The sequence below is a fragment of the Oncorhynchus keta genome, chromosome 4 (genome assembly GCF_023373465.1).
Source record: "Oncorhynchus keta strain PuntledgeMale-10-30-2019 chromosome 4, Oket_V2, whole genome shotgun sequence".
Classification (NCBI taxonomy): Eukaryota; Metazoa; Chordata; class Actinopteri; order Salmoniformes; family Salmonidae; genus Oncorhynchus; species Oncorhynchus keta.
The window spans coordinates 19,025,996-19,043,136 of record NC_068424.1 but is presented as its reverse complement, the minus strand read 5'-3'; the positions used below and the strand labels follow the sequence as shown (position 1 = coordinate 19,043,136).

The following is a 17,141-nucleotide window of genomic DNA, read 5'->3' as shown; positions in this document are numbered from 1 at the left end:
GCTTCCATCACACTCCTGCGTGGTATCACAGCAGATGCCTCATCTATCTCCTCTCTTAAATAGACGTAGACAACCTGCCTTATTGATAAGCATGTCTCTCTACGCTCTCTTCTTAAGTGGTGAAAGAGACGGTGATAAGATACAGTGACAATGTTTATTCCGGGAAGTGCATTTAGCAAGTCAATGAAAAGAGGGAACATTTTATTCAGCACATTGTAATTCATAAGTTGTATGTCAATGTTGATATAAGAAATTACTCATTATCTATTATGTGGGATAATATCATGTCGTATTTTGTCTTCTAGTCTAAATACAAGGAGGCAGGGAAGAAAGAGGCCTCCACTTCTCTCTACTCCACCTTACCAGAGACTTTGGAGACCCAGCACGCCAAAGAGGCTTCCCAGCTACAGAGTGAGGTAAAGGTCTATTTGCCTCATACTTTATTCCACCAATTCTAAGATACACATAAAGGAGATGTTTTTAACCGTACTTACTCATTTTGAAATAAATGCTGTGCTAAAGTGAAAATATCATCCTAGGGCTTAATGAGGGCTCCAATTTGTTGTCTTTCCAGAACAAGTACAAGGAGAATGTGAAACTGACCCAGTCCAGTAGTCTGTACTCTCAGCTCCCCCAGACTACAGAGACCCAGTTTGCTGCCAAAGTCTCTGACCTACAGAGCGAGGTAAAGAAAAAACAGACAAAGCTTGGGCTTAACACTAGTGACAGTGAACGTTTTTATTATTGATTATATAATTGATTATTTCTAAGTCACCCCCAATAACACCTGACTAACAACACTCTGCAGATCCCCAGTGTCTAAATCCAAAAGTCAAACTGAGTCCAATTCTTGGTTTCTTCCCATTGGTGTCCTAGAACAAGTACAAAGAGGAAGGTAAGAAGAGTATCTCTACCTGCATTTACTCTCAACTACCAGAGACCAAACAGACCCAGTTTGTGAAGGCTGTGACCGAACTTCAGAGTGAGGTTAGACTTGGACGCTCTTGATTGTTTTGCCTCTTCCTTTCTATTTAGTTGCTGTCTCAAGTATACTGAACAATAATAATTACAGACAAAAGTTATGTTCCGGCAAGTTCCAATGACTGCACTGTATGGCAGTATTTACCAACTCCAGTCCTCCAGTAACCCCAACAGTACACATTTTTTGTTGTAGCACAGGACAAGCACACCTGATTCAACTTGTCAACTACTCAATTAGGTGAATCAGGTGAGTTGTCTGGGGTTACAACAAAAATGTGTGCTGTTGGGGTACTGGAGGACCGGAGTTGGAAAACACAGCTGATAAATAGTATAGATATGGTAGATATCATCTCTATTTGATAACAGTTAGTGTGCTGACAAGGAAATTCAGAAATAACATGAATGTTTTCATTGCATCGCAGACTAAATATAAGAAAGCAGGGAAGAAAGAGGCCTCCAGTTGTCTCTACGCCCTGTTACCAGAGACTATGGAGACCCAGCACGCAAAAGAGGCTTCTCTGTTACAGAGTGAGGTAGACAAGTCAACAATGTTATCAGTCTCAGGTGTCCTCAGTTGTACGGAATTAGCATTCCCAATAAAACAGCATTTCTTAATCATTTTTCATTGAAATTGAAGCATACACACACCTCTTCTTCTCCAGAATAAGTACAAAGAAGGCGGTAAAAAGGAGAGTTTGACCTGCCTGTACTCTCAGCTTCCAGAAACCACTGAGATTCAGTTTGCTAAAACAGTGACAGAACTGCAGAGTGAGGTGGGTGGATGGATGGATGTTACTGTAGTACAACAGGCTATGATAATGGACTGATACGGATGGACTGAAAAATGGCAGTTTTGTTCTGAACTTGTTGTGTCTTTCAGAATAAATACAAACAGAAAGGGAAACAGGAGATATCCAGCAGCATTTTCTCCCAGCTGCCGGGGACAAAGGAGATAGAGTTTGCCAAACAGATTTCAGAAATGCAGAGCGAGGTAAACTAGGCGCACACGTGTGTCAATGTGTCTTTACTCTGTGTATGCCGTATACGTTGAGTGTATGCCGTATACGTTGAGTGTATGCCGTATACGTTGAGTGTATGCCGTATACGTTGAGTGTATGCCGTATACGTTGAGTGTATGCCGTATACGTTGAGTGTATGCCGTATACGTTGAGTGTACGCCGTATACGTTGAGTGTATGCCGTATACGTTGAGTGTATGCCGTATACGTTGAGTGTACGCCGTATACGTTGAGTGTACGCCGTATACGTTGAGTGTATGCCGTATACGTTGAGTGTATGCCGTATACGTTGAGTGTATGCCGTATACGTTGAGTGTATGCCGTATACGTTGAGTGTATGCCGTATACGTTGAGTGTACGCCCGTATACGTTGAGTGTGCGCCGTATACGTTGAGTGTACGCCGTATACGTTGAGTGTATGCCGTATACGTTGAGTGTATGCCGTATACGTTGAGTGTATGCCGTATACGTTGAGTGTATGCCGTATACGTTGAGTGTATGCCGTATACGTTGAGTGTATGCCGTATACGTTGAGTGTATGCCGTATACGTTGAGTGTATGCCGTATACGTTGAGTGTATGCCGTATACGTTGAGTGTATGCCGTATACGTTGAGTGTATGCCGTATACGTTGACTGTACGCCGTATACGTTGAGTGTATGCCGTATACGTTGAGTGTATGCCGTATACGTTGAGTGTATGCCGCGTTGAGTGTACGCCGTATACGTTGAGTGTGCGCCGTATACGTTGAGTGTACGCCGTATACGTTGAGTGTATGCCGTATACGTTGAGTGTATGCCGATACGTTGAGTGTATGCCGTATACGTTGAGTGTATGCCGTATACGTTGAGTGTATGCCGTATACGTTGAGTGTATGCCGTATACGTTGAGTGTACGCCGTATACGTTGAGTGTACGCCGTATACATTGAGTGTATGCCGTATACGTTGAGTGTACGCCGTATACGTTGAGTGTACGCCGTATACGTTGAGTGTATGCCGTATACGTTGAGTGTATGCCGTATACGTTGAGTGTATGCCGTATACGTTGAGTGTATGCCGTATACGTTGAGTGTATGCCGTATACGTTGAGTGTACGCCGTATACGTTGAGTGTACGTATACATTGAGTGTATGCCGTATACGTTGAGTGTACGCCGTATACGTTGAGTGTACGCCGTATACGTTGAGTGTATGCCGTATACGTTGAGTGTATGCCGTATACGTTGAGTGTATGCCGTATACGTTGAGTGTACGCCGTATACGTTGAGTGTACGCCGTATACGTTGAGTGTATGCCGTATACGTTGAGTGTATGCCGTATACGTTGAGTGTATGCCGTATACGTTGAGTGTATGCCGTATACGTTGAGTGTATGCCGTATACGTTGAGTGTACGCCGTATACGTTGAGTGTATGCCGTATACGTTGAGTGTATGCCGTATACGTTGAGTGTACGCCGTATACGTTGAGTGTATGCCGTATACGTTGAGTGTATGCCGTATACGTTGAGTGTATGCCGTATACGTTGAGTGTATGCCGTATACGTTGAGTGTATGCCGTATACGTTGAGTGTACGCCGTATACGTTGAGTGTACGCCGTATACGTTGAGTGTACGCCGTATACGTTGAGTGTATGCCGTATACGTTGAGTGTATGCCGTATACGTTGAGTGTATGCCGTATACGTTGAGTGTATGCCGTATACGTTGAGTGTATGCCGTATACGTTGAGTGTATGCCGTATACGTTGAGTGTATGCCGTATACGTTGAGTGTACGCCGTATACGTTGAGTGTACGCCGTATACGTTGAGTGTACGCCGTATACGTTGAGTGTATGCCGTATACGTTGAGTGTACGCCGTATACGTTGAGTGTATGCCGTATACGTTGAGTGTATGCCGTATACGTTGAGTGTACGCCGTATACGTTGAGTGTACGCCGTATACGTTGAGTGTACGCCGTATACGTTGAGTGTACGCCGTATACGTTGAGTGTACGCCGTATACGTTGAGTGTATGCCGTATACGTTGAGTGTATGCCGTATACGTTTTGTACATGCATTTAAAAATCAAATGTACTCTATATTTCTATTTGTGTGAAAATATATACATAGTATATTTTACAAAACATTTTATGAAGAAAATATATGCTGTGTAAAATATGCATTTTCAGATCATATGTACTGTAAATTTGAATGTATGTGTTCTTGAAAAATATATACAGTTGAAGTCGGGAAGTTTACATACACTTCGCTTGGCGTCATTAAAACTTGTTTTTCAACCACTCCACAAATTTCTTGTTAACAAACTATAGTTTTGGCAAGTCAGTTAGGACATCTACTTTGAGTATGACACAAGTCATTTTTCCAACTATTGTTTACAGACTATTATTATTATTTCACTTATAATTCACTGTATCACAATTCCAGTGTGTCAGAAGTTTACATACACTAAGTTGACTGTGCCTTTAAACAGCTTGGAAAATTCCAGAAAATTATGTCATGGCTTTAGAAGCTTCTGATAGGCTAATTGACCTAATTTGAGTCAATTGGAGGTGTACCTGTGGATGTATTTCAAAGCCTACCTTCAAACTCAGTGTCTCTTTGCTTGACATCATAGGAAAATCAAAAGAAATCAGCCAAGACCTCAGAACAACAATTGTAGACCTCCACAAGTCTGGTTCATCCTTGGGACCAATTTCCAAATGCTTGTAGGTACCACGTTCATCTGTACAAACAATAGTACGCAAGTATAAACACCATGGGACCACGCAGTCATTATACCGCTCAGGAAGGAGAAGCATTCAGTCTCCTAGAGATAAACGTACTTTGGTGCGAATAGTGCAAGTCAATCCCAGAACAACAGCAATGGACCTTGTGAAAATGCTGGAGGAAGCAGGTACAAAAGTATCTATATCCACAGTAAAAACGAGTCCTATATTGACATAACCTGAAAGGCCACTCAGCAAGGAAGAAGCCACTGCTCCAAAACCACCATAAAAAAGCCAGACTACGGTTTGCAACTGCACATGGGGACAAAGATCATATTTTTTGGAGAAATGTCCTCTGGTCTGATGTAAGAAAAATAGAACTGTTTGGCCATAATAACCATTGTTATGTTTGGAGGAAAAGGGTGGAGGCTTGCAAGCCGAAGAACACCATCCCAACAGTGAAGCACGGGGATGGCAGCATCATGTTGTCAGGGTGCTTAGGGTGAACTTCACAAAATAGATGACAACATGAGGCAGTAAAATGATGTGGATATAGTGAAGTAACCTCTCAATACATCAGTCAGGAAGTTAAAGCTTGGTCGCAAATGGGTCTTCGAAATGGACAATGACCCCAAGCATATTTCCAAAGTTATGGCTTAAGGACAACAAAGTCAAGGTATTGGAGTAGCCATCACAAAGATCTGACCTCAATCCCATAGAACATTTGTGGGCAGAACTGAAAAAGCTTGTGCGAGCAAGGAGACCTACAAACCTGACTCAGTTACACCAGCTCTGTCAGGAGAAATGGGACAAAATTCACCCAACTTATTGTAGGAAGCTTGTGGAAGGCTACCTGAAACATTTGACCCAAGTTAAACAATTAAAAGGCAATGCTACCAAATACTAATTGAGTGTATGTTAACTTCTGACCCACTGGGAATGTGATAAAAGAAATAAAAGCTGAAAATAAATCATTCTCTCTACTATTATTCTAACATTTCTCATTCTTAAAATAAACTGTTGATCCTAACTGACCTAAGAAAGGGAATTTTTACTCTGAGTTTAAATGAATTTGGCTAAGGTGTATGTAAACTTCCGACTTCAAGTATACATAGAATGGTATATATTTTTCAAACATTCTGGTTGGGTTTTGGGGGGGTATCCTTTTTGATTTTCAGCAAAATTACAAAAGTGACACCCAGGAACATTCCAATTGCTTGTACGCACTACTGCCTGAAACCATGGAGACTAAGTTTGCTAAAGAAATGTCTCAAGAGATGTCTCAGGTGCGGCTCACAGTGTTGTTCTACTAACTGTGTGATGAAAAACCAGCAGCTTCAATCACACTCTTGCAGAATGGCTCTATATTAGTCATATACTTACCATATCAACTACTGCAGCCAGCATCAAATAGCTCAAATATTCCAGTTGTTGCTTCTATGCTGATTTTTTTCTCAAGCTGATTGATTCTAGATGGATTCTTGGTGGAGTTGAGAGGAAGGATCATCAGAGCCATGAAGAGTTCACAATGTTGTTGTTGTTTTCAGAGGAAATACAAAGAAGCTGGGAAAAAGGAGATGGGCAACTCTCTGTACTCCCTCATGCCCCAGACCAGTGAGATCCAGCATGCCAAAGAGCTCTCACAGCTCTACAGCCAGGTATACCGATACCGGGTGGGTGGGTGGGTGCGTTGTTTATAATACATATTGTCAAACAGTATGTGCCATGAGGTTCCCTTCTTGTTTCAGAAAAGCTACAAAGAAGAGGGTAGGAAGGACACAGGCCACAGTCTGTACTCACAGATGCCCCAGACCATTGAGACTGCATTTGCTAAAGAAGTGGCAAAGCACCAGAGTGATGTAAGCATGCCAGTATCTGGTCCACAGCTGTAGTCCATGTTTCTGTCTGTTTTTTTGTGTCCAGCTTGATGCTATGATATACCTGAATATCATCAAGTCTGAGACACCTGCTAAAGGAGGATAGCATAACTATGTGCTGGATCAGTGCTCATACAGAAGTCCAGGTGGAATGCCCTGTAATTTGAGTGGAACACACAGCCCAACCAATCCCTTACCCCTAATACACTTCAGTGCCAATGGATTGGACAAGGGAGTGGGTATCAAGGTGCCCAACCAGGCGTGAGGCTGAGGGGAACAGCTGTGATGTCTACTGTTCTGCAGGCAGACCCACTGACCCAGACACACCTCCTCTGTCTGTCTCAGTCCACTCTCTGTCGGGCTCAGTCTGTCTCTGTCTCTCTCTGTCTGGCTCAGTCTGTCTCTGTCTCTCTGTCTCTCTCTCATTGGCTCAGTCTTTCTCTGTCTCACTCTCTGTCTCAGTCCACTGTCTGTCTCTGTTTCTCTCTGTTTCTCTCTGATTGGCTCAGTCTCTGGCTCAGTCTCTCTCTGTCCCAGTCTCGGTCTGGCTCAGTCCACTCTATGTCTCTGTCTCTCAGTCCGCTCTCTGTCTCTGTCTGTATCTCTCTCCCTAACAACGATCAGAGGTTTGAGGTGATCAACATATGCTTAGTGTATTATTCAGATTTGTATTTCTACACAACCCACTTGATCTATTCTTCCATCACTCCATTTCCCAAAGAGCTATAACACTGGCGGCCGTCGCCTCTCAGTGCCCTGTGACTGGTTCATACCAGAGGTATCATACCTGGATAACGAGCGGTTATTCTTTAGCTGCATATTGTTAACGTTCACCCTCCTGCTAAATGATTAACACTTAGATGGGAATCTTGTGTACTGTGTGTGGGTGGGTGATGTATCCATTCCAGGGTCTCATGTAATCAGCACGTTGAATAAGTCATGGTTTTCTGGCCCTTCTCTCTGGTCTGTCGTTCTCTCCAGAAACTGTACAAGGAGAAGTACAACGCGGAGAAAGGCCAGTCCACTTACACCACCATGGAGACCTTACCAGAGGTCTCCCACGCTATGGAAGTCAACAAACAGCAGAGCGAAGTAATTACCCACAATGCATTTCCCCTGATACAAACTGTTTTATGTTTATAATGAAGAAATAGTGAATAAGAGAGACAGGACAGTAAGGAGGAGGGTTTGTTAGAAGGGAGTTGGCCAGATTTGAACCTGGTTACATGTACTCTAAGGCAGCAGCGGTAACTATTATATTGCTGTAGGTCACACAAGCTACAATCATGGGAAATGTTCTGGTTTAGGCTAGCTAGTTGTTGTCACTTGTGCTGTATAAAATACATTTTTCTGAAGTTTTAGTCAACGTGGATATGAATCCATGGAAAAATGAAGTGCACACAAATGCAGATTTTATCCACATTCTGCATGCTTGGTTGAGGTCAGGGATTTTTGTGTGCCAATATCCCATAATGGATTCTGAGGGCCCTCTGGCCACGTTGCTCATTTGAGAGTTGTCAGTATGTATCAACATCACCCAGGGAAAAGTGGGCCAAAGGATCCGACTGATCGTTCCCATTGATCGTTCTAATGTCTATCACTAGGCTTAATCTCTCTGTTACAGAAATATCAACCAGTGAGGAGACATTGCATTTTGACACAGAATGTTACAGTACACAAATGATGATGATTGAATGAATGACCCTGAAATGCAAAAAATGAATCACTCTGCAAATAATCCTAACACTTCCTTCCCTCCTCCCTGCCTTCAGGTCAACTACAGGACAGGAAAACAGGAACACCACAATTTCACCACGTTGGCGGACAGACCTGATATCCTGAACGCCAAACAGGCCACTGAATTGGCCAGCGACGTGAGTTCATGTCAAATCAAACTTTTTCTGAAGTGCATTTACAGCAAATACAATATAATATATACAGTTGAAGTCGGAAGTTCACATACACTTAGGTTGGAGTCATTAAAACTTGTTTTTCAACCACTCCACACATTTCTTGTTAAACAAACTATAGTTTTGGCAAGTCGGTTAGGACATCTACTTTGTACATGACACAGATAATTTTTCCAACAATTGTTTACAGACAGATTATTTCACTTACAATTCACTGTATCACAATTCCATTGGGTCAGAAGTTTACATACATTAAGTTCACTGTGCCTTTAAACAGCTTGGAAAATTCCAGAAAATGATGTCATGGCTTTAGAAGCTTCTGATAGGCTAATTGACATAATTTGAGTCAATTGGGGGTGTACCTGTGGATGTATTTCAAGGGCTACCTTCAAACTCAGTGCCTCTTTGCTTGACATCATGGGAAAATCAAAAGAAATCAGCCAAGACCCCAGAACAAAGATTGTAGACCTCCACAAGTCTGGTTCATCCTTGGGAGCAATTTCCAAATGCCTGAAGGTACCACGTTCATCTGTACAAACAATAGTATGCAAGTATAAACACCATGGGACCTCTCAGCCGTCATACCGCTCAGGAAGGAGACGTGTTCTGTCTCCTAGAGATGAACGTACTTTGTGCAAAAAGTACAAATCAATCCCAGAACAACAGCAAAGGATCTTGTGAAGATGCTGGAGGAAACCGGTACAAAAGTATCTATATCCACAGTAAAACGAGTCCTATATTGACATAACCTGAAAGGCCGATCAGCAAGGAAGAAGCCACTGCTCCAAAACTGCCATAAAAAAAGCCAGATTACGGTTTGCAACTACACAAGGACGGAGATCGTACTTTTTGGAGAAATATCCCCTGGTCTGAGGAAACAAAAATAGACCTGTTTGGCCATAATTTTGGAGGAAAAAGGTGGAGGCTTGCAAGCCGAAGAACACCATCCCAACCCGTGAAGCACGGGGGTGGCAGCATCATGTGGTGGGGGTGCTTTGCTGGAGGAGGGACTGGTGCACTTCACAAAATAGATGGCATCATGAGGGAGGAAAATGATGTGGATATATTGAAGCAACATCTCAAGACATCAGTCAGGAAGTTAAAGCTTGGTCACAAATGGGTCTTCCAAATGGACAATGACCCCAAGCATACTTCCAGATTTGTGGCAAAATGGCTTAAGGACAGCAAAGTCAAGGTATTGGAGTGGCCATCACAAATCCATGACCTCAATCCTATAGAACATTTGTGGACAAAACTGAAAAAGTGTGTGTGAGCAAGGAGACTTACACACCTGACTCAGTTACACCAGCTATGTCAGGAGGAATGGGCCACAATTCACCCAATTTATTGTGGAAGGCTACCCAAAACGTTTGACCCAAGTTAAACAAATGTAAGGCAATGCTATCAAATACTAATTGGGTCTATGTAAACTTCTGACCCACTGGGAATGTGATGAAAGAAATAAAAGCTGAAATAGATAATTCTCTCTACTATTATTCTGACATTTCCCATTCCATTCTTTAAAAAAAGTGGTGATCCTAACTGACCTAGACAAGGAATTTTTACTCTGATTAAATGTCAGGAATTGTGAAAAACTGAGTTTAAATGTATTTGGCTAAGGTGTATGTAAACTTCTGACTTCAACTGTATATATATTCTATTTTTTAGTTTTTAGTTTTTTTTAATGAAAAGGTGTTGGACATGGTGTTGATTTACCTCACTCTAGTCCCAAGATTAGATGAGGGTCACACTTTAGATTCAGAACTAGATAGATGTTAACGATTCATATCTAAGCAAAGTCCGACTACATAATGGTGATAAAACATCATGTGTTCTGCCATAAACGTTATTGCCACCCTTTATATAGCATATGATAACTGCTTGTGAATAATGTCTGAAACATCTTTATAGTTCTTATGAAGGGTTTATGAAGGCTTTATTAAGCAGTTCATTTACAGTGGGACACACAACTTTGCCTGTGCTGTGTGGGTGAGGCAGTGTGTGTGGGTAGCAGCACTCATCAAATATTCAACACCTCCACTGCTCTACCACCACATCGACAGTCCCAGTCCTGGTCCCTAGCTGGGATCTCTCTCTCATACACACAGTCTGTTTCATTTAAGGAGAAGCCCATGAACATAACACGGAGAGAATACATACTGAATAGCAAAGTTAGCCCTTTCATAGTGTGTCTCTGCTTGCCCTTGTTTCTCTGGTTCCTCTGGCTCACAGGTGTCCTATAGGAGTAAAACTAAGCATGAAATCTACAATGATGTCCTGGGAAGATCTGATATCGAGCATGCCAAAGTGGCCTCCAAACTCGCTAGCCTGGTAAGATAATAAAACATTCAATATGTGTGTGTGTGTGTGTGTGTGTGTGTGTGTGTGTGTGTGTGTGTGTGTGTGTGTGTGTGTGTGTGTGTGTGTGTGTGTGTGTGTGTGTGTGTGTGTGTGTGTGTGTGTGTGTGTCTGTGTCTGTGTGTGTGTGTGTGTGTGTGTCTGTGTCTGTGTCTGTGTCTGTGTCTGTGTGTGTGTGTGTGTGTGTGTGTGTGTGTGTGTGTGTGTGTGTGTGTACTACTGTTTTACATTTTATAACCAGGTATTGTACCATTGACTGGAGAATTAGTTTGTCTCCAACCATAAAGGGAAGGAGCTAAGGAAAGGATACAATGAAAAAAGATGGTTTAAGTGTATTGCGACAACCATGCATCTCGATACTGTTCTGACATACCCTTCTGCCATTGTTAATGAGACAAGGGAAGGAGACCATTTTATTGAGACGGGGCCATGCAGTTTTTAGTGTTCTGTCCTTCGGCCACTGTTTAATGAAAGGACATTCATGCCTGGCCTAGTCCCAGACCTGCTGGGTCCCCTGGTTTAGCACCACAGATGTGCTTTGTCATGACTGCTGGGCGGAGAGCTGAATGGGGGGGTGGAATGCTGAGGGGAGAAAGATGGGAGGATAAGGGGGTAATGGTGTGTGTGCCTCACCACTTCTGCTGTCGCTGTGTGTACTCACATATCTCTGTCTCACTCTCTCCCTCTCACTCTCTCACACACACACACACACACACACACACACACACACACACACACACACACACACACACACACACACACACACACACACACACACAACACACATCAGGTGCACTACAAGGAGAAGTTTGAGAGGGAGTTCAAGGGTCAGAAGCCGCAGTACAACCCCAGCAACTGTGTGTCCTTCAAACACACACAGGCTGCCCACGCTCTCACCAGCCAGGTGGGTCTCCAACGCGCCCTGTCCGTCCCCACACAAACCCCAGTCACGTGGTGCACTTAAAGTTTAAGTTGGAAGTTTACATACACCTTAGCCAAATATATTTTAACTCAGTTTTTCACAATTCCTGACATTTAATCCTGGTAAAAATTCCTTGTCTTAGGTCAGTTTGGATCACAACTTTATTTTGAGAATGTGAAATGTCAGAATAATAGAAGAGAGAATGATTTATTTCAGCTTTTATTTCTTTCATCACATTCCCAGTGGGTCAGAAGTTTACATACACTCAATTAGTATTTGGTAGCATTGCCTTTAAATTGTTTAACTTGGGTCAAACGTTTCCGATAGTCTTCCACAAGCCTCCCACAATAAGTTGGGTGAATTGTGGCCCATTTCTCCTGACAGAGCTGGTGTAACTGAGTCAGGTTTGTAGGCCTCCTTGCTCGCACACGCTTTTTCAGTTCTGTCCACAAAGTTTCTATGGGATTGAGGTCAGGGCTTTGTGATGGCCACTCCAATACCTTGACTTTGTTGTCCTTATGAGGCTATTTTGCCACAACTTTGGAAATATGTTTGGGGTCATTGTCCATTTGGAAGACCCATTTGCGACCAAGCTTTAACTTCCTGACTGATGTCTTGAGATGTTGCTTCAATATATCCACATAATTTTCCTCCCTCATGATGCCATCTATTTTGGGAAGTGCACCAGTCCCGCCTGCAGCAAAGCACCCCCACAACATGATGCTGCCACCCCCCTGCTTCATGGTTGGGATGGTGTTCTTCGGCTTGCAGGCCTCCCCCTTTTTCCTCCAAACATAATGATGGTCGTTAAGTTCCATTTTTATTTCATCAGACCAGAGGACATTTCTCCAAAAAGTACAATCTTTGTCCCCATGTGCAGTTGCAAACCATAGTCTGGCTTTTTATGGCAGCTTTGGAGCTGTGGCTTCTTCCTTGCTGAGTGGCCTTTCAGGTTATGTCGATATAGGACTTGTCTTACTGTGGATATAGATACTTTTGTACCTGTTTCCTCCAGCATCTTCACAAGGTCATTTTCTGTTGTTCTGGGATTGACTTGCACTTTTTGCACCAAAGTATTTTCATCTCTAGGAGACAGAAGCTCCTTCCTGAGCGTTATGACGGTTGCGTGGTCCCATGGTGTTTATACTTGCGTGCTATTGTTTGTACAGATGAACGTGGTACCTTCAGGCATTTGGAAATTGCTCCCAAGGATGAACCAGACTTGTGGAGGTCTACAATTTTTGTTCTGAGGTCTTGGCTGATTTATTTTGATTTTCCCATGATGTCAAGCAAAGAGGCACTGAGTTTGAAGGTAGGCCTTGATATACATCCACAGGTACACCTTCAATTGACTCAATTGTTGTCAATTAGCCTATCAGAAGCTTTTAAAGCCATGACATCATTTTCTGGAATTTTCCAAGCTGTTTATAGGCATAGTCAACTTAATGTAAACTTAATGTAAACTTCTGACCCAATGGAATTGTGATACAGTGAATTATATGTTAAATAATCTGTCTGTAAACAATTGTTGGAAAAATGACTTGCTTGTGTCATGCACGAAATAGATGTCCTAACCAACTTGCCAAAACTATAGTTTGTTAACAAGAAACTTGTAGAGTGGTTGAAAAACGAGTTTTAAAGACTCCAATCTAAGTGTATGTAAACTTCCGACTTCAACTATATACCCTTTTCACACTATTGCACCGGCCCAAACTGTGCTGTGCTGACTCTGATTTTCTTCCCACATTGTCCTTTCCAACACAGTTCTGTCATTATGGTGGATGCGTAACCTGGGGCATGTTCAGCAGGACGCAACTTTCAGATAGAAATAAGCTATGTAGAACAGTCATGTTTTTCTACATGCCTCTCTGACATGTAGAATAAGGAATCACACCGGCTCTATTTGTAGCATTTCTATCTGCAACGTTCAACAACGTTTGGCTACTGAATGTGGCAGCTCAGCTGTGCTCGGCTCAGTAGTTGGGTATTACAGTACACTCCTCCAATGTCCCTTCAGAAACTGCCTGTAAATGGAACCTCAATGGGACACCCCCCCTCAGCTCCTCTCCAGTCTCCTGGGTTTGTTCCATTGAGGTTCCTATGTTTTATTGCTTTCATCGTGCACTTAGCTAAAATTCAGGCTGCCGTGTTAGCAGTTTCCATGGGAACCTTTTAAAGGCAAATGGAGGGTTTGGATGAAACTAAAGAGAGTAGGGCCCTTTGGATGAGAAGCTGTAGCCTGCGCTGTGAGGATGAAAGTTCCCATGTCAGACGTCTTAGGATTTGAGAACAGATTTCCTGTGTATTTACCAGGGTTGGTGTTAATGTCATCTCAATTCAGTCAATTCAGGAAGTGAATTGACATTGAAAGCATCCTCACTAAAAACAATGGGCCATTTTTGTTGACTCGAATTAAAACGAGAATAGACCCCAAGCCAGTTGTACCACTCCCGTGGGGATGAGTGAGGTGAATCCTCTGTTGTTTACCTCACAGAATCCTCACATTGCTTCCTCGTCCATGCCTTGCACCCCCCCGCATGTGAAGGACAACACTCATTTCAGGAAGGTTTCTATCTGTGTTTGTTTGTTCTCTACAGGTGAAGTATAAGATCAACCAGAACCAGGTGATCGAGGGATCCATGGACCTGCCCAACCTACTACAGCTGAAACACGCTCTACACGCCAGCAAGCTGCAGAGCAACGTAAATGTTTCCCTCTCCCTGATACAGATCAGAACGTCTAGTAACCCTCCTAGAGAGCCGCCGAATATGCACTGTGCAGGCCTTTGATCCAGCCCTGCTCTAACAAACACCTGTCCTCTGTCTATTCAGATAGAGTACAAGAAGAAGTACGAGCAGTCTAAGGGACACTACCATACAGCACTGGACACAGCAGAACAGCTCCACCACAGGGAGAATGCGGTACTGCACAGCCAGGTGGGTATAGTAAGAGACTCCTCACGCTGTGGTCTATACTACCATGGGGTTTACTGAAACAATGTTTCAACGCTGAGGGTCAAAACATCTAAATGAGCCTGAGGTGGAACGGCGTGGATCTCACGGATGTTTTTTAAAAAGACAACTGGCCTGTGTGGCTCTGTTGGATAAGGGTGACGTTAGCAGCAAGGTTGTAGGTTCACCTCCTGCAGGAATCACATACACACACAACAAATGTATGCACTCCCTGTACTGTAAGGTACATATATTATACTGTATATTATAACTCCCACACACGTTATTGATCGTCAATGTTTCTGCCTCTTGTGGTTTAATGGATGTGCTTCCCTAACAGGTGAAATACAAGGAAGAGTATGAGAGAAACAAAGGCAAGTCCCAGATGGAGTTTGTGGACACACAGTCTTACAGAGTGTCCAAGGAGGCTCAGAAAATGCAAAGCGAGGTGGGTGACACACCTGCCTTTATTGTAATGATGTAATATGCTAAAGTGTGTGTGTGTGTGTGTGTGTGTGTGTGTGTGTGTGTGTGTGTGTGTGTGTGTGTGTGTGTGTGTGTGTGTGTGTGTGTGTGTGTGTGTGTGTGTGTGTGTGTGTGTGTGTGTGTGTGTGTGTGTGTGTGTGTGTGTGTGGTAATGACAGAAGGGTGATGGCATGCCTTTTTTCCCCCACTGACATCAGAGAGAGTACAGGAAGGAATATGATGACCACATCCGGGGCAAGGCCCTAGTGGATGTTGACCTGACCCCTGGATACCTGACTGCCCGCCACGCCAGCAACGTCCTGAGTGAGGTCTGTGCCAACATAGCCCTCTATGATATTTTAAAGGGATAGTTCATCTCAAAATCACATGTCTCTATACTTCAAATGTGGTCTTAAGTCTATGGTCTGAGTCCATTTTGCCATCTGCTGAAATGCACCATCTACACAGATTCAGTTAGAATTCAAAAACATTTGCTTGATTGGGAATGTCCATTCCAGTAATGATATTTCTATGGCTGGTGCCTACAGAAGGAGTACAGGAGAGAAGGACTGGAGGTGAAGGGGAGGGGGATCTCAGGGCTGGGATTGGAGGACACACCAGAACTGATACGGGCTAAAAACGCCAGCCATATCCTCAATGAGGTACAGTTTTGCTTCAAAACTCATCTTTCACTTTCACAGTTTTTTTACTTCATGGAATTTACACACACACACACACTTCACTTTTGTGACGCACAATATCACACCATCATTACATTATGTGAGAATTAAGCAGTGTTGAATCTGTCCCTATAGAAAGAGTACCGCAAGGACCTGGAGAATGACATCATGGGTAAAGGCATGGAGATCAGTGGTGACGTGTTGGAGATGCAGAGGGCCAAGAAGGCCACAGAGTTAACCAGCCAGGTAGGGCCCAACCCATACCACTAGTTAATCAGCCAGGTAGGGCCCAACCCATACCGCTAGTTAATCAGCCAGGTAGGGCCCAACCCATACCGCTAGTTAATCAGCCAGGTAGGGCCCAACCCATACCGCTAGTTAATCAGCCAGGTAGGGCCCAACCCATACCACTAGTTAACCAGCCAGGTAGGGCCCAACCCATACCACTAGTTAACCAGCCAGGTAGGGCCCAACCCATACCACTAGTTAACCAGCAACGAAGGGCCCAACCCATACCGCTAGTTAATCAGCCAGGTAGGGCCCAACCCATACCACTAGTTAACCAGCCAGGTAGGGCCCAACCCATACCACTAGTTAATCAGCCAGGTAGGGCCCAACCCATACCGCTAGTTAATCAGCCAGGTAGGGCCCAACCCATACCGCTAGTTAATCAGCCAGGTAGGGCCCAACCCATACCACTAGTTAACCAGCTAGGTAGGGCCCAACCCATACCACTAGTTAATCAGCCAGGTAGGGCCCAACCCATACCGCTAGTTAACCAGCCTGGTAGGGCCCAACCCATACCACTAGTTAACCAGCCAGGTAGGGCCCAACCCATACCACTAGTTAACCAGCCAGGTAGGGCCCAACCCATACCACTAGTTAACCAGCTAGGTAGGGCCCAACCCATACCACTAGTTAATCAGCCAGGTAGGGCCCAACCCATACCACTAGTTAATCAGCCAGGTAGGGCCCAACCCATACCGCTAGTTAACCAGCCAGGTAGGGCCCAACCCATACCGCTAGTTAACCAGCCAGGTAGGGCCCAACCCATACCACTAGTTAACCAGCTAGGTAGGGCCCAACCCATACCACTAGTTAACCAGCTAGGTAGGGCCCAACCCATACCACTAGTTAGGCCCACCTCCATTTCTCTACCTAGCCCCTACAACTTTGGTCTGCATAGGTAAAAGCATTATGGTGGAAGCTCTGCTTAGTCTTAATAGGAGTCTTTCTGTACAGCACTTTGAGATATCAGCTGATTACATACATATG

General features: G+C 43.7%; 1 protein-coding gene across 39 annotated transcripts in view; it reads left to right on the top strand.

Moving 5' to 3' along the window:
* Positions 1-17,141, top strand: part of LOC118382816 (nebulin-like) — a 67,487-nt gene that overhangs the window by 42,911 nt on the left and 7,435 nt on the right. For 36 of the 39 annotated variants that reach the window (XM_052503351.1, XM_052503413.1, XM_052503502.1 and 33 more), the window contains 19 exons: positions 306-416; positions 575-685; positions 877-987; positions 1,404-1,514; positions 1,644-1,754; positions 1,862-1,972; positions 5,882-5,989; positions 6,251-6,361; positions 6,452-6,562; positions 7,562-7,672; positions 8,353-8,454; positions 10,723-10,821; positions 11,639-11,752; positions 14,368-14,472; positions 14,602-14,706; positions 15,062-15,169; positions 15,405-15,515; positions 15,735-15,848; positions 16,002-16,112. In XM_052503351.1, coding sequence (XP_052359311.1) covers positions 306-416; positions 575-685; positions 877-987; positions 1,404-1,514; positions 1,644-1,754; positions 1,862-1,972; positions 5,882-5,989; positions 6,251-6,361; positions 6,452-6,562; positions 7,562-7,672; positions 8,353-8,454; positions 10,723-10,821; positions 11,639-11,752; positions 14,368-14,472; positions 14,602-14,706; positions 15,062-15,169; positions 15,405-15,515; positions 15,735-15,848; positions 16,002-16,112 — 2,076 coding nt within the window. The remainder of the gene's footprint in view (positions 1-305; positions 417-574; positions 686-876; positions 988-1,403; positions 1,515-1,643; positions 1,755-1,861; positions 1,973-5,881; positions 5,990-6,250; positions 6,362-6,451; positions 6,563-7,561; positions 7,673-8,352; positions 8,455-10,722; positions 10,822-11,638; positions 11,753-14,367; positions 14,473-14,601; positions 14,707-15,061; positions 15,170-15,404; positions 15,516-15,734; positions 15,849-16,001; positions 16,113-17,141) is intronic. The other 3 variants (XM_052503518.1, XM_052503428.1, XM_052503359.1) reach the window with 2 other exon arrangements.